The 20,122-nt window shown below is 45.3% G+C and overlaps 1 protein-coding gene across 2 annotated transcripts in view; it reads right to left on the reverse strand.

Annotated features, from left to right (window-relative positions):
• NDP (norrin cystine knot growth factor NDP) overlaps positions 1–20,122 on the reverse strand; it is a 68,965-nt gene that overhangs the window by 5,817 nt on the left and 43,026 nt on the right. The window contains exons 1-2 of one of the 2 annotated variants that reach the window (XM_055338500.1): positions 19,904–20,038; positions 5,253–5,635 (exon numbers count right to left, since the gene is read on the reverse strand). In XM_055338500.1, the coding sequence (XP_055194475.1) occupies positions 5,253–5,426 (174 nt within the window). In that variant the 5' untranslated portion in view covers positions 5,427–5,635; positions 19,904–20,038. Of the gene's footprint in view, positions 1–5,252; positions 5,636–19,903; positions 20,039–20,122 lie in introns of those variants that run through there. The other variant, XM_055338501.1, reaches the window with a different exon arrangement.

Raw genomic sequence — 20,122 nt, forward strand, 5'->3', positions numbered from 1 at the left:
GGCAACTTCTCCAGCGGTTCCTTTGTATCCCCCCAACCTTAGAGTCACTTGGCTCCAGCTGGCTGTGAAAGTCAGCTTCATCGAATATGAACAGAGCTGCAAGGTTCACAGAGTTTGCTCAGGGATGGGCTCCTTCATGTTCTAATCTGATTTCCATGTGCTGAGGCTAAGAATAATGAAAGGTCCTTGGATAATAATAAAAGAATAGTAATGATGATGATATATAACATGTATTGAACATTTACTAGGCTACAGGCTCTGTGCCAAGCCCTTCATATGCAACCTGATTCTTAACGGCCATTTCAAAAGGTAAACTTGCCCCATTTTACAATGAAGAAACGAAAAGGCAGAGGATGAGTCACTGGCCTGATATCACATCACTGTACAATGGAAGGCCAGAATTCTGGACTGAGGCAGCTTGACTCTTGAGCCTTCTGTCCTAACCATGACAAGTCAGCCTGTCAAACCCTGGAATTTCCTAAGTTGCTCAAGCTGGTCACGGGCAAGTTCAGGCTACATTGTGAGGGTTATAGCCAGCTGTGATTCCTGGGTCCTGACCAAGGATTACACCCGGAGACCCCAGGCCCCTGCTCTCTCTGGTGACCTACCATACTTCTTAGGCAGTTATGTCTTCTGCTGCAATATACAACTATCTTCTGAGTGAGAGAAAACCCAAACACAGATGGTTTTCATCACGCCTTGTTGAAAGATTCTTACCATTGCCAGAGCCACTTTTCCTCCTCTGTCATGGGGGACCTCTGTGAATTCCTGGCTCAGGCCATGACTGACTAGACGTCTTCATCAGTATCAGAATAAAGACTCTGGCTCAGAACATCCTATCCTAGAACAGGAGTTTGGCTAATTTGCCTCATTTAAATGAGAAACTTTTTTTTAAGCTTTTTTTCTTGGCAGTGAACACTACATACCCCTTATCCCATGGCACCTCTTGGGGCACCCATTTCTTCCCTCCCCAGCACCCTCAACAAATGACTAGTTCAGCTCATCTCCAGGCACCCAGGTCAACAAAGGATCTGTGCCGGGCCAAAGGCATCAGCAGAATTGCAACCTGAGGAATGAAGCAGCATGGGGTATGATGGAATCTGGTCCCTTCACTCTGGACACAAGTCAAACTGACACAAAGCCTTTGTACACAGAACATTTCCTTTCCCTCTATCTCCCATTTACTTATAAGCACTATGAGGGTAAAAACATTCTCGTTTCCCTCCTATTTTTGTGCTTCCATTGCCTGCCACCGTGCCTGCACACAGTAGGCATTCAGTATAAATTCATTCCTTTTTTTAAAAAAAAAAAGTCATATCTCCCGGTAGTTGTGTTATAAATTCATTATTCCTGAATCTCCCTATTTCTTCTCCAAATACTATGGGCTGCGTCAGCAGCACTAGGAGAGGCTTGGGGACCTTAACAGCTTCCCCTCTCATTTCCTCTGGGAATTTCTCCAGGCTTTGTCCTCTGAACTGTCCTTCTTAGTTGCTGCCCCTGTGGGCCTTCAGAGTTCAGACACTGGTTCCATGTCCTTGCAAGGTACCTATGCACTGGTTCCATGTGCACTGGTTCCATGTCCTTGCAAGGTACCCCTATTCCTCACCCAACTCGGGCTTCACAGGCCTGCCCTACTGGCTCACCTCCCCAGCCTCAGCTCCTGAAAACCCATCCCTGGCTCAAATCTAGAACTTGTCCCCCTCCGCTCCCTGCTTCTTCTGCTTACCTGGGAAGGGACGTCAGACAGCAGGATCTGTTTCTCTTCTACTTTTATTCCCACTCTTAACACCCAGCATGATGGCTTACATCTACTTTGCTTTTCTGCATGCTCCCTCCACCCCTGCCAGGTTTCTGTGTTTAACAAGAACCACGATGAGGTTCACTCTCCTAATCCCTTCAAGCTATCTGAGATCCCAATGGTTATTGAGGTCTCAATAGTGACTGAAATAGAAAGTGAGTCTCAACACCTGTCCAGTTTATAACTTCATCATCAAGATCATAGTATCATTTATTAATGTCTGCTATGTGCCAGACACCAGGCTGAATGCTTTACAAATATCATCACCAAGACCTATACCCCCACCTTTAGATAGATAGCATTAGCCCCATTTTACACAGGAGTAAATTGAGGCACTAAGGAATTGTTTTACTTCTCCCAAAGTCACCCACTTTGCACACTGTGGAGCTGGAATGTGAAACCAGGTTTCCTGTCATGTCAAAGTCTGAGATGCCTCAGTTCCCTTAAAGATTCTCCAGACAGCTCATGTTCACTAGCCACTGACCTTTTGGCTGTTTGCTCTATAGCCTTTACTCACTCAGAATTTCAGGGAAGATTGTCAATGAACCTGCCACTCCCAAGATCCTTTGTAACCAGTCCTAGGAGGTGTCACCACTGAAAGCTACCAGGCACATCATAATCTGTGCTCACACGGATCTCCTTGGTAGACCAACATGGCCAGTCTTTTCTGCCTGACTCTGTCTCAGCCCTTTCCTGGATTAGTAGGCAATGGATGACAAGGCTCAGGGCTAGGGGCAACAAACAGCGTCACGGAAGGCTCCACAGAACTTTCACTACTATCCCTATTTTCTGGAAACATTGTGGAGTATCCATCATTATTTTGGATAATGAAATAGTCTGAAATAGTGGCCAATAGTCTAAATAGTGGCTTCTATGATCTACTGGCATTTCTTCAATATAAAGATCCAAGTCATTGAAAGAAAAATGATCTGAGGCAGACATTGCTCCTCCTGAACTAAATGAGCAATCTACTGAATACCTTTTTAGGGTTTCAGTTTTCCCTCCTGGTAAATTGGGATTAGTGGTGTCTTCCAATACAGGTTTGTTGGCAGTGATTAGGTCATATATTATGAGATGCCTGAAACACATCAGGTATTCAAGCAGATGCTCTCCGTGCCCTGACCCTGGGTCACAGCTCCTGGTCATCTGTCTTCCCAGTGCCAGACACTGGAGAAATGTAAGTCAGGAAGCATTAGCAATTGACAGGCAAATGATAGGCACGTGTCTAGTAAATAACGGCCTTTGAACATCATGTGGAGGGAAACTTTGCAGAGAGGAAAGATTTACCCGAGTCTCCTCATTGTAAAAACCCACATTGGCTGTTTTCTAGACACAGGCTAAATGTTTTATCTCAAGTGTGTAAAGAACAATTTTGTTAATGAGACTCATTAGAGAGAAGACCAGCCTGAGTCTGGGAGAGTCAAGAATTAGAGATTATTTAAAAATGAAAACAAGTTTTTGTTCTTGGATACCTAGGGAAAATCTAATCCAGAAAAGGTCTGAGTAGTTGAGATCCTGCCAGACATATTTTAAGGCCAAGAAAGAAAGGTTTATAATTACAAGCACCATTTACATACAGCTATTACTATATTTGAGATGGTTTGAGATGTTTGAAAACAGATCGTTCCCATGAAATTACAAACATTTCTGCTCCTATCACAATTTTGCGCTATTTGCCATGGCATTCTGGAAGAAACTGATGTGAACGGAGGTAGACTAAGGTTTGTTTCCAGGAGTCATGCTCAAGCACCATGAGTTTGTTGGACTCAAGTTAACGACATCTCTTTTTTGACCTTCTCTTAACTAATTTGATCATTGCCAAGGTGCTTTTCTATCATTTCACCAGATCTTTCCAGATTGTTTTTAGAGACGCTCCTATTTCTCCGTTCCTTCCTATCATCACATTGACCTTTCCTTCTAAATAATTTTAATTACCCCCACTTTCTTTAAAGAATCATTATGGAGATTATGATTATGGGGAACAGCTCAATAGAGGGAGAACCCATCCATGGAATAAGAACCACCAAATACTAGTGCTGTTGGGGGAGGGGAGAAGCTAATAATTGCTCAGGCCCACGATTTCTGAGCAATCACAGTTGTAAAAACATGTCCTGTCTTTTTTTTTCTTCTCCCTTTGCTTTAGCTTTTTTTGCCTAAGAAGGGATTGCAGTCTTGCAAAAATTTAAGTTTATCTATTTACTCCTTTTTTTAGTTCTACAAGTACAAATAAGAGCCAGAAAGTTTTTAAGTGGAAAGTCTCTATTTTTTCCCACAGTCCTAGATCTTATTAATATAATGGTTAAAATGATTTAACTCAAATTCTGATTCCCCCAAACTAAAACAAGCCATTAGCACTGAGTTGTAATCAGAGAAGTGATGGAAATTGTAAAGGCAGACAGAAGTCATGATGTTTTGAAATGGAGGGTAGAGACATTAACTTATATGGTCTTCATTCTAGTGGTTGATACTACAAAAACGTCCTAATTACACTGGTAATTTAAAAAATACTTGCCATATGAGAATGCTTAAGTGGTTTTGGTCTCAGGGCTACAGTGAAAATCTCTGAGGCTGGGCTAAACAAATTCTTATTTACCAAATGTGGGCAAAATTCATTCATGTGACTGTTTGGGGGCAGTGATGGTCGTGAGATTCTCATTCTGAGTCTGTCCTTTGCCTACCATGCACCTCCCTTCTGGGTGGTCCAGGTGGCCGGCCACTCTCAGTGGCCTTTGGAGCGTGGTATTCCTTCGCACGCCCTGTCCCAACCTGACACATCAGTCGCCTAGGTTGCCTACACAAAAAAAACACACAACCTAGTCCAAACAAGAATGATTTGGATAATCCGTGTAAAAATGATAAATGATCCAATTGCCATTTCTCTTTTGAAATCATTTTAGCATAAGCATGTCAGGTGGAGGAAGGCTTGGACCACGAAGCCAGTGAGCAACTATTCCCTCAGGAATCTCTCGGAAGAGCACCACCACCACCCCCAGAAGTATGTTTTACTGCTCAATCATATTTCTTGAGTCCGCGTCCTCTTTATTGCTGGTGGAGGTAGGAGGAGTTACGATAACCTAGAGACTCTACTCTTCTTTCTTGATAAAGAGCACTACCGTTCATACATTTCACAGCTGGGGACGAAACACACCTCTCTCACCTTGTGTCGAGCAACGATTTTATTGTGAGAACCTTCCAGCCTTTCCTATTGACTTCGAGCAGCCTGGAAAGAGAGAAGCTGTCTGGTGTGTACGTGGTCCCTCAGGCAGCTTTACCGACAAGGGTTCAAAGCTTGCTGGGAAACCCTAAGAGCTTGACTCTCCCCCAAGCCCCGTGGGCCAGCCAAGGAGCTCAGGTGTGGGCTCTGGTCAGCGTTCTCCATCCCCTGGACAAAGGAATACGGCTTCTCTCCTGTCTCTGGGAAGTAATGCTACCTTCACAGAGATCTGGATCTTACCTTTGAGCTACACTTGTACAATGGGTGACTGATAGAATCGACATAGTGATGCCTCATGCAGCGCAGAGGGTCCGAGTCCATCATGAAGGAGCTGTCCGTTTTGCTGTCCGTATCTCCCATTAGCGCCAGCAGGGAGAGCATAGAGAAGGATGCAGCTAGTACATGATTTCTCATTGTTGTAAGGAAAACTTCTGAGAAGGAACAGCAGAGGGAGGCAGAGGACTAAAAATTGGAAATGCCTTGGCCTCCCCCTAGGCTCCAGTTCCTTTCAAGCAAAGGGCAGGATCTGGCTGAAGCTTTCTGGTTGTCATTGTCCTTTGTATACTCGAGTTTTGTCTTACTCTTTCCACTTGCAATCCATCATCACAGTATCCGCTGCACAGCTGGAATGAAAACAGAAATTATTTTCCCCAGAAACATTTACCCAGAAAAACGAATGGAACCCAGGAGGTACTGGGTAGAATTTTTCCGCGTCATGTTGAGTGAGGAATATTGGTTTCTAGAGTGCCATTAGCATAGGCTGTCATCCAGTCTACCGGCTCCCTCCCCGTAGCTCATGCTACATATTTATAACCATTTGGAGGTGGACACAATGGTCTAATGGAAGCACATGTTGACTTTAATTGCCGGATCCCATGTCTCTAGGAGCAAGAATAGTTTGAACTCATGGTAAAGATTAAACATGTGGTTCTGGCCACAGCATAACTGAATTGGGTGGTCTCATCCTCATCCCTGGCTGGTGGGGGAGGGAGGGTCTATTCAGTTTCTCCGTAAGCTTTGGTGTCAACGTCAGCTCCCAGGGCTAGAAAGGAGGCAGGTCAGCACTAATGAACACAGGCCACGTCCCACGGGAAAGAAGTACATTTTCCATTTCCAAGTCCATACCCACCCACCCACCTAGTTTTCCATTTAGGGCTCATCCTGCTCCGGGCTCATCCTGTTTTTGTTTTAAGCCCCGTGCCACCCAGCATCAATGACAAACTGCATCTGAAATACACATTATGCTAACTGGCCTCAACGCATGCGTACTCGCCAAAGGGTCACACATTTCTGCAGAGCCTCTGTTGTCTGAGCACATGCTACAGTTTGAAAAAGTGTCGTCAGAGCAGAGACTTGCCATTAAAATGGGATCAGGGTATATCGGTTTTCTTGAAATTTGCTTTGTTCTTTTAACCATATTATTCTTGGACAAAGCAGAGAGCTCCCCTTATCACCTGACTAACCCTCCTCGGCATGGCCAACATGGGGGCTTTTTATCACACCAGAAAACGGAGTATCAAAAATATTTTTCAAACATTTAGGACAATTGGGGAGGCCTGTCATTACATCCCAAACAAAAGGAACATGATAATTAAAGCTTCAGAAAAACTTTCAAAGGTATTTCAGGTAAGACTGTGATTATTTTGTTCATTGTACAACATTTTTTTACTTTCTACTCGTGGAGAGTCCAAATAAACAGGGCAAAGTATTAATAAGATCAAGATTAGAAGTTCCAGTCCAGGGGCGCCTAGGTGGCTCAGTCAGTTAAGCGTCTGCCTTCGGCTCAGGTCATGATCTCAGGGTCCTGGAATCAAGTCCTGTGTCAGCTCCCTGCTCAGCAGGGAGTCTGCTTGTCCCTCTCCCTCTGCCCCCCCCACCCCTCGCTCATGCTCTTTCTAGCTCACTCTCTCTCAAATAAATAAAATCTTAAAAAATATAGAAGTTCAAGTCCATATAAGTCAATTAGTTTTGCTTTGATAGAACAGCCCCAGACCCACTTAACCTCAGTTGTGAGTGTGGGGTGGGGGATCCCAGGCTGAAAAGGGTGTGTGCCAAAGGGCCATTTCAGAGAAGAGCTTCCCTGGCAATGGCAACATCTCAGCGTGTCTGTGTCAGAGAAATCCTATAAATCGCAGGAACAGCAGGGGCCAGTAATGAGGAGACCCACCTGGGCTCGAGCCCTGCCACTGAGTACCTGGGAGACCTTGCACAGGGCATCTAAACTGGTCTGGCCCCAGTTTTCTGATCTGTAGACTACAAGAATTGGAAAAGATGGCATCTGTAGTTCCCTCTTGCTCTAAAATGGCACCACCTGATATTTAGGGATTCAGACACCACCATCTCCATATGGAAGACGGAAGATAATCCTGAAGTTAAGACCATATTTTCATACAGCTTTGCACCACTTTCCCTCTTGAGCATGCTAATGGCAACATCTCATTAAAATTGATCAAACCTGAGCATAAGTCTCCAAATTGGCAAGGGATGCCAAAGAGCATTTTTTGTTTTCTTTTCAGCGGCACATCACAATGAACCTCATCAGGTTTTCAACTCAAAGGGCCAGAGCTTTCTTGGGTTCAATGTTCAGAGGCTGCAACATTACTGACCATTTCCTGAGTTTCAAAATGACTGTATTATCCCAAGTGGTTATCCATCTCTTTGAAACCTTAATTAGTCTCAGAAAAGGAATTTATTAGATTTCTTCTTTCACCACTCCAGTCTATAGATATTTCCCCCAGGAGCCAATGGTAAAGGACGAAGGGAAAAGTAGACATTCCAGTCCTGGCTCTCCCTCCCCACTGCCGGCAACTTCTTTTCAGAGCCATGGCCAGGAGGTATGGTTAAATGAAAGAAGCAAATGGAAGGAAAACATATAGCCCAATGGCAAAAACAAGCAACAACGGTCAATAACAAGACCCTATGTATGTGAATGTTTACACCCAGCTAGTCCATTTCCAAGAATTATCCTACATGTGTACTCACACAAGCATATGGTTATTCACTTCAGCATTGGTTGTCATGGCATAAAATTGGAAACCGCACAAGATATCCATCACTAGAGGACTGGTTAAATACATTTTGCCACATTCATGCAGTGGAATACTATGCAACTATATAAAGAAGGATGCAGAAATTCTACAGATTTGTGTTAACCATGGAAGGATAAGAATACATATTTGTGTTCATTTGTATTTACACAGAGAAGCTCTGGAAGGGTGTTCAAGAAGCTATTCAATTAGTTATGGACAGACAGGGGAGAAAGACTTTTTCACTATATATATATATATACTTTTAGTCATATACTTCTGAACTTGTAAATGTATTACTTATCCAAAACTTCATTTTAAAAAATTATACTTTCTCTTTTCAAAATTTGGCTTAAAAATAGTAATTAAGCTAATGGATGTTTAATGTTTGTGCCAGTTTCACTATTTTAGTAGTATTATATTTTTACTTCTTACAAATATCAGGAGACATGCTAGTCTCTTGGTCAAATAGTCTTCCTGGTGGGTCATTTAGTTCTTAAGCACTACTGCCACCTAGTAGTGACATCCTGAATTGCAAGCACAGTCAAAAAAATTTTTTTTCCTGAAAGGGGAGTAATATACTTTTGCAAGCAAATATTGTGATGCATCTAATGATAAAGAGATAGTTAATGTCACACAAAATGTAACTTTATTATCTGATTTTCTCTTTAAAGATGATAAGCAGAATCCAGAAGTAGTAATAAAGATAAAGAATTTAAAAATGACAGAGAAAATGTTGCTTTACCGCTAATAAGAAATGCATTTTTCAGTTTGACAGACTCACAAAGCATGGTGTTTTCTGTTCAGTTTTTATATTAAACTCTGAAATAAGAATTCAAGCAACAATTTAAATATGCCAGAGAACTCACAGAACTCTCAAAACACAAAAAGTAAGAGTTTTGCTACTTAACTCTGGGATTTTTGCCTTAAGTGTTCAAATCGAATGAACCAACACTATTGTGTTGAAGCAGAAATAAGCATCATGCTCAAAAAACGAGTGACATGAAGTCAAGTTGTCTTAACGTGGTGTTGGTCAGAGTGTGCACGGAGGATAAGTGCCAAGGAAAGCAGTCATAAAGAGGAAAATCAAAATGAAGAAAATTCACATCACTCACCATCCCTGATTTATGGCAGCCAAGGGGTATCAATGTAGGAGCTACTGTCATTTTGCTCAAAATTAAATTAATTCCAATTTGCTTCTTTCTTTCTTTCTTTCTTTCTTTCTTTCTTTCTTTCTTTCCTTCTTTCTTTCTCTTTCTTTCTTTCTTTCCTTCCTTCCTTCTTTCTTTCTTTCTTTCTTTCTTTTTTAAAGCCACGGAGCATAAAATCAAGTGCTGCCCATCAAGACTTAGAAACTCAGCCCAGCCCATGATGGATTGAGTGAGAAAGTGACTCTTTTGCTGAACTGGGTAGCTCCGGGGTGGCTCCGTGCTCTGGGTCCAGTCTCTGAGACTTGGACTTGGCGGAGGTACAGAGCCCACATTCTCATAGCTCCAACGTGGAGCCTCTGCCGGCAGGAGAGGCACGTAGGCCCAGCGTGCCCGACTTTGGAGCTACCCTCCAAACGATACCAGTGGAAAAGAACAACTGGTGCCCAGATTTCCCCACCTGTCATCCTCAGGGAAATAATATAGCAGAGCTTACAGAGGGCCCAGCCTCCTGGGTGAGAGATGGTGTTGTGTCCACAGATCAGCTCACTCTTGGGCTGACCTTCTGCCTGGCAGAGGGTAGAGTGCTGGTTTCATGCACATTATTCCAACAACAGGCTAAGATAAGTGGCATGTGCCAAGAATGGCCTTTTGCTTGCCGCTCTTGCCAGGCAAGGGAGGGCGGTGCTTTGGTATCCATATTCCCACCCTGGGCTGTTTTCAGGACTAATATATGCACGTAATGCCTCCTGTGGCTTCTTTCTGCAAATATTTATTTATTTATTTATTTATTTATTTATTTATTTATTTAGATGTTATTTATTTATTCATGAGAGACAAAGAGAGGCAGAGACACAGGCAGAGGGAGAAGCAGGCTCCCTGCGGGGAGCCCGATATGGGACTCGATCCCAGGACCCCGGGATCACGCCCTGAGCCGAAGGCAGACACTCAACCACTGAGCCACCCAGGCGCCCCTCTGCAAATATTTATTTAACACATATTTATTAGGCACCTACTCTGTGTCTCCTTTTGCTCTAGCATATGACCGTGAAGGATTAGGGGGAAAAAATAGGTCATATTCTAGTGCCTTTTTCCAGCTCACTGCATCCACAAGCAAAGAGTCTTGGCTTGTTGTTTCCCGGGTAACTTTCTAGACACAAGGACAAACTCCCTTAACATCTAATTCACATCCAACATGCATTGCATCATTTCTAGGAAGATCAAGTAAAGCAGATAAAATACCATGACTTTGGAATGGTGTCAGCATAACAGACAGAAGGATTTGATATTTACCATCATTTAGGACAATCATATCAGGCATGAGTAAGGTAAAGACAGCAGAACATAGAGCCTCTCTCAATGGAATCGCCAAAAATTAAAAAAAAAAATCAAAGATGTAAGTGTGGAAGGGAGCTTGCGACTAGATAACGCTTCATACGAGGCTTAGGAAAGAAAAATTCTAGGTCTAATCAGAGAGTGTGAAGTGCTAAGTAGTCCCTTCTCAGGAACTCAAAGAATTCCAATTGGATTCAGTCAACTAGATGCCTTGGAGAATAAGTCAGATGCCTCTTCCCAGGGCACTTAATTTATAAACTGTAAACAGCGTGTTGGATTTTATAAAGCATCCCATGCGCCCAACGAATGGTTTTTGATATTCTTCTTATCTGGAGGCACATCAAGAGCAGCCAAGTAGCCAGGCCTGGGCTGACCCAGAAGCAGCAGGGTACCAAGGCTGGGCAACCACAAGGTCACTGGGGAGGATATGGCTTCTGCCCCTGTCATCTCACAGTGTGTCCAGTCTCCAATGAGGTGGAAGCGTGTGTGAGGCCATGCCTGTCCCCCTAGTGCCACCGTAGAAGGGAGGGTGACATCTTTGCAATTCAACAGTGGTCCTCCAGTCTGGGACAGGACTCTGCACTCGCTTCCCCAACCTGCACTACTGGCCAAGCATGGCCAAACTCAACAGTGGCAGTGATGGAGGAAGAGAAGCCATGGGGGAAGCAGGAGGGCGGGAGAAATACAGCCTGGGAGAGAAGCAATAAATCACGGCTCTGGAGTAAATAAGAGTGAGGAAAAGAAGAACTGGGAATAGAAGGAACTTCTGAGAATGAGCCAACTGTCAAGTGGCCCCTCCCGTGTGTGTGTCCTTGGATTAAATAGTTTTACTGTCTGGGGAGGGACTGGTGTGGGAGGACTTGACCTTGAGACTTGACTGAAACTTAAAAGTCCTGATTTTTGGGACATCCAGAGGAACTTCTTGTTATTATTCAATGCCACCCTCCCCACCTCCAGCTTTTACCTCTTCATCCCCAAACCCATATCCCACCACTGTTAAGTGTCGTGTGTCCTTGTGTTTTGCACTCATTTGCCAGAAATATTAGATAATTATTCTACTGCATCCTGAAACCTGAAGGCGTTTTATTGTCACTTGCTCTACTAGAAGGATGGTTGATCTGAGGGGCCTCAAGCTCTGATCCTACCCCTCTCATCATTGGCTGTGCCATCTTGAGCAAGTCCTTTGCCTTCTCTGGGACTCTGTTTCCCCGTCTACGAGATTGAATGGACTGGTCCAGGTGCTTGTGTGGTTCTCCCCATTTCTAACATTCTCTAACCTGAGCCTGCCTTCTCAGAGCACGGCACCTGCTTTGAGGCTTCATTTTCCCCAAAGCAATATTCCAGAAAGGGTTCCTTTCTTACGCAAGAGGACAAGTCGTAAGGTGGTGCCTGAAGCAAAACTGAAGGTCAAACCATAAGAATTTGCCCTTTTCATGAGGCCATATTGGTGGCCTGAAATAAAAAGAGCCCTTAATAACCAATTGACTCAGTGCCTGAATGTATCAAATATAGTTATAAATTAATATTATGTTGTTGATAATAAGAAGTGGCGAGTGAGGCTATTTACCCATTCCCTAGGTCCCTTTTGGTGCTGTCTTAAAATTCGTAGTGTTTCTTTCCAATCTTCACTAAATGGGGAGAGACAGAGGCTAATAGTAAGCAGTCATGGTAGAAGTAGACTGCTTTCTTTTGATGATGGTGATAAAAGCTGAGTTCAACCCTCCTGCATCTTTCCTATGAGTGAACTTATTCCTAAACCAAGCTTGAACCACAGGTCCTCATCCCCTAGCAGGGCCATTTCTAACACCCTGGTTCAGGATAGAAGAGGAAGATTGGTTAGAAGAGCTGTTCACTCTGCAGATATAGAACAAATAGGGTCTTAGCAGTCAAGAGCAAGGCATTCTGCTTGGTAAAGCATCTACAGAACCTCTGTGCTAAGGGAGGCGCATGCCTGGAGCTCCAGGTGGGGACTTGGGCCCAAAAGAGTTGCCTGTTGGTTACGGCTTTTGGATCTAGTGCTGGGCTTCTGTGGCCTTCTATAGTTTTTTCTATGGAAAGACTCCTTGTGAGTTCTTAATGGTTAACATAGCTAACTGACTTTTAGAGTACAAAACCTTCCATATTGGAAGTGATGAAGTCTGATGACCTGTGTGCTGAAAAGCATGATATGGTTGAAGTCTTTTCCTTTGGGAGTTTGGATTATTTCTGTAAATCTACCACTCCCCTAAAAGCTGTCACTGCTTTGCTGATGAGCTGTCAGAAAATGCTTAGGGGTGGCCTTTCTGTGGTGCCATGAATTAACCATAGCCCTAAACAGGGAGTCCCTTTCCATCCTTCCATCAACAGAAAATGAAAATATGAAGAGAGGAGGCCATAAAAAAAATAGCGGAGGAGAAAGAAGAAGGATTTGTTTATGTTCAAAATCTGCCACTGCCTTTTCAATGATTTCAAATAGCCCAATTTCAGAAAGGGAAGGCTCCCTTCATTTCCCCCACTCCTCCCCAGGAAGGGGATTTCACATCAGGGGTGAGACACACTCCTACCACTTACCTTTGGAAAGGAAACAGAAGGATTTGGAGATACCCACCCAGCCCAGGGACTCAGTCCCGCCGAAGCATGAATGAATGTATGTTCTCCCTATGGAAAAGAAAAGGCGGCCATGTATTCTGGGGACCTGGTTGCTGAAGCAATTTGACACTTGCTCTGCTACTGGACTGCTGGCCCTGATATGGCCTTAGGAGAAGGGAGGTAATCAGTGTCAGCTCAGGGTATAGGCCTCCTTTTACCCTGGAGCCAAATGAGTATGTTGGCTTTTCTTCAAAGTGTCCAGCAAAGTGTTTCCAAAGCTGCATTCGAATATCCTCAGCTGCAACAGCGTTTTGGAATGGTGGGTAGTGATCTCGCCTGATAGCTGTAGAGCCCTTAGTTAGAAATGGGGCATAAACAATGAAACCAACTCAGCCTCCGTTCAATTTGTCTATTCTGCCCAACAGAGGGATTTGAATACTGAACTCAATCCCACTGCAATCCAGAACACCCATGAATGCAGACTTAATGTCAATGGGGCAAGGTTAAAACAAAAGCATGTACACATACGTTTTTCTATATTGCTCATAATTCTGAATGTACTGGGGCTGTTGGCTCCCTGCTGGTCTTTTTGCTTCGCTTAAACTCCGCACACTACAGCTGCATCGTTGGACTGTTGGTTCTCCTTTGACAATTCTGTTCTGCTGCCTTTGGATTTCAAACCTCAAAAGAAATATTTAAATCCTGACAAGGAGCAATTTCCCATAGTTTGAAGGAAAAATCGCAGAAACGCATCAAGTCCTAAAATATCGCCTCGTGTTTAAAAAAGAAATTGGACTTTAATTCTTCACGTCCATTTTAGGCATGTATATGCCTTCATTTTACTTAGAGCTGAGGATGGGGGATGTTTTTTCCCTGGAGGAGTTGACCTCCTTTTCTGACGCCAAGTAAAGAAGGCAACTTTAGAGGTCAAACCCTTCTCCCCCAGAGGGAGTAGGTGAAATTAAGGGAAGCTTCCCTTTCCCAAAGTGTGCTATTTGAAAATCTGTGGCAGCAGATTTGGAACATCAAAAATAGTCCTCCCTCCTTCTCTTTTGTTACTTCTCCCCTGACCTGCTCTCTCCCGATCTGTCTTCCCTATTGGTGGCAGGATGGAAGGGGACTCCATGTTTAGGGCAATTGTTGGTTTGTGGCGCCACAGAAACGTCACCCCTGAGCATTTTCTGACAGCTCATCAACTGTCTAGAATGTGTTAACCTGTTGCCCTTTCATTTTTAAAGGATACTGCAACTGGTTGGATCATAGCTTCAAAGGAGACGTTGGGATTGAGCCAGGCCTTGGAAGAGAGAAAATTGTCCGAAAAATTCTGAGCTTTTGCAGAAAAAAAAAATAGAAAAGAAAAAGAAAAATACATTGACTGCAAATCTTACAGAACCAAGTTTAAAGCGACGAGTCAACGTTCACGTGCAGATTTTGACATGAGGGTGAAAAGGACCCCAACTGGATGAATTCCTGATTGTAAGCACTGGGGATATATTGTCGACTGAAGTTACCCATTCTTTGAATGTTCTGAGTCAGCACTCTTTCGAACAAGAAAGTAGTTGTCCCAGACTGTGAACCCCATCCAGGGTGTTGTTACGTTCTGACTGTTGAGAATGGGTCTAGGGGGTGGGACTTTCAGCCTTGTAGGCTTACCCATCAGACCCTGAGACCCTCTGATGAAGGGGACAGTGAGCACGAACAGCAGCAAGCAAACTGTCGCCAGACACACAAGAAGAAAGCTTTGCAGATGTGAGGGCAGCTGGCGTCAGAAATAATGCCCTCGGCACAATCTTCCTCAAAAACTCGAATGTGTGGGTGTGTGAATTTGCGGCACGCAACCTGCACAGCCAAGCCAGCGCTCATTTCTATACTAGCCTCTCCCACCCCGCTGCACACACATGGGGGCTTTGGGAGGAGTCCCCACCCTTTGCATTCTGCTGGAATCAAACACAGAAATTCGTGGTTGCTGATCTGACGGGTGAGGAGTGGGTACCTACCAGCTGGAACTCTGCCACTGGCAGGGGCAGACAGGAAAATAGGAATGCTCTTAATGTCCTCCCAAAGAAAACCTTTGATGGACAAAAGAGTGGTTGTATTTTTACCCTCTCCCTTCATGCTGCCAGGCGTCTTTAAATAGATCCTCTAGCCTAGGGACTTGTATGGAATAATTCATATTAAAACCCAAGAAGTGGCAGAGGAGGGGAGTTGGTTCTTTCTTCTCTTTCTTTCCTTTCGATCCACCCCCCCGCCCCTCCTTGTCAAGTGAACAGGAAAAGACTCATTTTAATTCAGCTGTGTTAAATTTCTCCTTCTGGGTCTTTTAATGAACTTTAGCTAATTCGGAAAAGACGACGAAAACCCCCAGGAAAAGAAAAGGAATAGGAAGCTGCATTGTAGATTGCTCTTTGATACCTTTTGGTCCCAAGGACATTAGTAGCATCTTTTAAGGATGCTGCACAGAGGGGGTTACATGAGGCTCTTAAATGGGAATGTCTAATTGAGAAGTCCAGTGCCTTCCATTTGCAACTCATAAACCAATCGGTTGTTCTGCTGTTGAGAGCAAGGAAACAAAAAAAAAGGAAGAAAAAGTCCTCCCCAGCTCCCCAGCCCCATGCATTTTTAGCTCGGCTCCAGCTAGGATCCACTCCTCCCCTCTCGCTTTCACCAAATGGGCTTCCCAAAGACATTCAGGCCCGTGCTAGCCAAATTAAAAACCCTGTCTGTCCTTCTTTTTCCTTGGGAAGGAAAGGATGTGGGAAGGACGGAGAAGGGGGGGAGGAGCAGGGGCCCGAGGATCCGGGGAGCTTTGTTTCGAGCCACTTGTCTCTCCCCCTGAAACAGAGAATAACCACATTTCTCTTAATGTAGGCCGAAGTGCATCCAGGCGTTCCCAGAGCTCTGCTACCCCCAGCCCTACGCGGGAGATGCGCGGGTCACTGTGATGGTATGCTCGTCGCTGCCAACCCGGGTCACCCCAGCCCTGCTCTCCACCGCCTGAAGGGCAGCCGAGCCATGGGGCTCCTCCTCTCAGCCAGTGGGTTCAGGCGCAGGGCCCCAGAAAGCCCCCCAATCCCCGCAGCCCGGCAGAGCCGCTGCCAAGAATGACATCCTGAGAATACTATGAAGATGGGGAGACCTCACGGGCCCGCTGTCCCCGGATGGAGCAGGACCCAGGCTGTCTGGAAAACAGACAGAGCAAAGAGCAAGCTCACAATGGAAGGAGCTCAGGCGCAGGGAAAAGGGGGCGGGGTGGGAGTGGTGGAGAGCAAAAGAAAATAAAAGCCACATGCCACCCAGGAAGATTCCAGGGCGGGCGGGAAGGAGGTGGCGGAGGAAGGACTTGCAGGGGACAAGTACCCAGACATGGCACTGCCAGTCTAGCTGGATTCTTTTCTGAATTAGATTATGCGAAAGAAAGCGGGGAAATATATAGCCTGCCAGCTGTTCAAAGGCTTACAACCTTGCTTTTATTGTCCGGGTAAGTTGGTGAGGTGGGGCATCAGAGGAATTCCAAACATACCATCCCAGAGAAATTTTAATATGTTCCCCAGTGTCATACACGAAGAGGAAATGACAGCTGATCACAGCCAGGGCAGGCCACAGCAATCTGGGCTCAGGAGCTCACCCACCCTCACTTGGCCCTGCTACCCACCTTTGCTTTAGCAGTTCTGTCCTTCCACCTGCCTCCCCATCCCTTCTGCCCCTACTGGCCCAGCCGGAGGTTGGGCAGGGGGGAGGCGGTTACTGGATAAAGTAGCAGGAGCTGACGTTCATGGGAAGAGGTGAGGTCGGCCTTCAAGGCCGCTGGCCAAGAAGCTGAGGCTGGCTAGGGTGAGTCAGGCACCCCAGGGAGTCAGAGGCATTTTAATCCAACCATGAGGGGATTATCTGCTGATAAGGACCAAATCAAGGACTGTAGTGATGCTGTCTTCAAGGGTGGTTGTTGGTTTTGTTCCCCCACCCCCCCTCCCACCCCTGTAACCTACCCAAGCCAGAAAACACAAGACTGTATTATCCGAAAGCCATTCTGTGTGTGGCTCCGATGGGGACCTGGGTTTGGGGAACTACTTCTGGCAACTTCTTCCCAGGGGCCCCTTGAACTTAGGCCAGACCCAGAGGTCATTGGTTTGGATCCTGGGGGCGGGACATGTAAGGGGTGGGAGCCAGTGATAGCATCTTGCTCCGTGCATGTTTCTCATTCAGTGATTCATCAAGTGGCCCTGATGTCAGCTGCTGAGTAGGTGACTCACAGCCATCCCTGATAGAGACAGCACGTGGTCCTTTCCAGAGTGTGCTCAAGGGAGCAGAGAAAGGATAAACTGCCCTTTTTCCAGGCTTCCTCTACCCAGGCGGGAAAGATCCAGGCCACATTAGCTGTGAGTGACCCGTACCCAAGATCCGGTGATAAAGGCCTCAGGGGAACCCCTTCATCATTGATGGAAAGAAAACCCATTGATAAGCGACAATCACTTCAAGCAAATCTGGGGATCAGCAGATATTTGAAATGGTCCTTTGTAACAAGGAAGTCATTGACCCGTTTAGCCATTGGCGAAGTCCATTTCAGTCCCCAAACCTAACTGGAGACAGCACACAGACTGAGAATTAGGGCATGGGACAATGTCTCGTTCACCTTTGCATCCAGCAGGGCTAGCATAATTTCTTAAGAGAAGGATGGAATGAATACTTAACCAATAAGAATAACAGCGCTTGAATGAATCGCAAGTCCTTAAAATACAGTAGAAATTGCCGGCCACCATCCGTGCCTACGATTCCGAGAAACTCCCATTTTTCAAGGGCCCGGGAAAATAAATGAGTTGGAAATTGTTAAATGTATTGAAAAATGATTTATTTTCCCCTTGACAGTGTCATTGGAACTCAAATTAAGATTGAAACCTCCACAGGCATGTTTCCATCTGTGGGTGTCAGCTGCTTGGTACACAGTCGGTCAAGAAAGCGTCCATCAGCTCTCCCTTTACCTGAACCAAATGTATCTCAAAGTAAATGATGCAAAACTTTGCATTTTGTGTTCAGGCATTCTCCTGTAAGGGTCTGAGTAACAGTACAAGAATATTGTTTTCACTCAGCTCACTGCTTTGTTAACAGCAGGAAGGGTTTTTTTTGCGTGTGTTTTCTTGTTTTCTGCTTTTTTTTTTTTTTTAAATCACTGAAAAATTGCCAAGCAATAGAACCCATGTTATCTTTTCAGGCTTTCTCAAATCAAGAATATCCCCAGGTTGTAAATTACCTCATTCAAAAGCTGGATTTTCACTCAACAATGCTCAGTAGGCTAGTTACCGGAGGAGATCAGGAAAGTTCCCCCATAAACCCCCGTTCCCACCCCACAGTGAAATCTGGTCCAGGAGACCCTCAAGTTTAATTTCGGAAGCCAGACTGGTGCGGAGAAGATGGGCACATACACGCATTTGGTCTAAAGGCACCCTGGAGAAGCATTCTGCACCCCCCCACCCCCCGTATGCGGCTGACACCCACAGCCCACACTGCCTTTTGGGCGGCTCTAGGTTTTCAGACGCACCGGGGATTTAGTGTTTCTGTGTTGGAGCAGTTTGCCGATGCCGGCTCCTTGTAATTAAAACACGCTCCTGCTAGAAATGAAGAGGCGTTTCGCAGCATCCATATCCGTTACTAACGACAGTTGCAAAGAACAGAAAGTGGGACTCCGGTCTGGCCAAAGAGTTTCCTTGTCCGCACCTGAATCTCGGTGGGGACGGGAGCCTGCACCTCCACCACCTCCACGCAGGTTTATCTGGGCTCGTGAATTACAATGAGCCTCAGTTACAGGGCGTTCTGAGTCATTAACATTCTGTACACAAACTTCCCGTCCCCCAAGAAAGAGTTATGCCCGGGCCTCCTACAGCCCAGTTGTTCGTTTAAAGTGAGAACTTGCATTCAGGAGCGTGAAAGAACCCCCCTCGAATATTCCTCAGGTGTTTACAGGAGCCATTCCTACAGGTCCTCGTCCCTGCGCTGGTGGGAGCATCCTTTCTCGGTCACCGCTTGGACAGCGTAGCATCGGTGGAGCTGCAGGGACAAGCTGACTACTAAAAATAACCCTCTGCAGTAAGGCCAAGGCAAACAGCATGCATTTCCTCGGACTTTTTGCCCAATCAAAATCCTATAGTAAACCCATCCTCCTCTCTCCCCAGTGCTCCTGACTGCGTCTATGGAAGCGAAGTCCTTGCACGTTGGGAGGAGAGTGCAAAGGAACAGGATTCCTGCAAAGCGTGACACAGAAAGCTAGAAATAAATGTTGCCTATTGTTTGAAGTCATTCTAAGCACTCCGGCGGAGCCCTGGCAGGAGATCAACAGCATACAGAAGTAGTAATAAAAGTAAACAGTGCGCTTTAAACTCGCAGGCTCGCCCGCCTTCATAGTGCCCCATTGTAACAGGGATGAGGGCGGTGGGGAAGATACTGGGGCTTCAGGAATCCACGTCGTCCAATGCTGCTTCCCAGTCTCCTTTCACCGGGTCAAATATAAGAACCATCACAAAGTTACATCGAACTACTACGCAGAGACTTTGAAAATAAAATCCCTTTCGGTCAAACCCGGAGGGATTTTCCATCCAGCCTCTCGGAGAGGCTCCCCTCCTCTGTCACAGACTTCAAAGACCCGTTCATTTAAAAAAAAAAAAAAACACACAATGCTAGCATGCTACCGATTAATGCAAATTCAATTAATGCAAATTTAAGTGGTATTTAAAGGTTGTCTCTTTGTCTGAGAGGAGGATGAAATGCTCGGTTTGGAGAGAAGTAATTTCCTAGGCAAGCCGTCAGCGCTTGTTTTCCTGCTTACCTTGGGGGAAACGCAGGGCTCCTTTCTTCTCAGACTTTTCTGAGAGCTAGAAAGAGGTCCTGTTACTTCCAAATGCTTTTGTTCTTCTGTCCCTCTGTCACATGGCTTGCCTTTTATATTTGCAACACACAAAAGTTAGGACTGTTGTTTAAGCGACACAGGGAGAGAGAGAGAGAGAGGGAGAGGGAGAGGGAGAGAGAGAGAGAGAATGTCAAATGG

The sequence above is a fragment of the Nyctereutes procyonoides genome, unplaced genomic scaffold (genome assembly GCF_905146905.1).
Source record: "Nyctereutes procyonoides isolate TBG_1078 unplaced genomic scaffold, NYPRO_anot_genome, whole genome shotgun sequence".
NCBI lineage: Eukaryota > Metazoa > Chordata > Mammalia > Carnivora > Canidae > Nyctereutes > Nyctereutes procyonoides.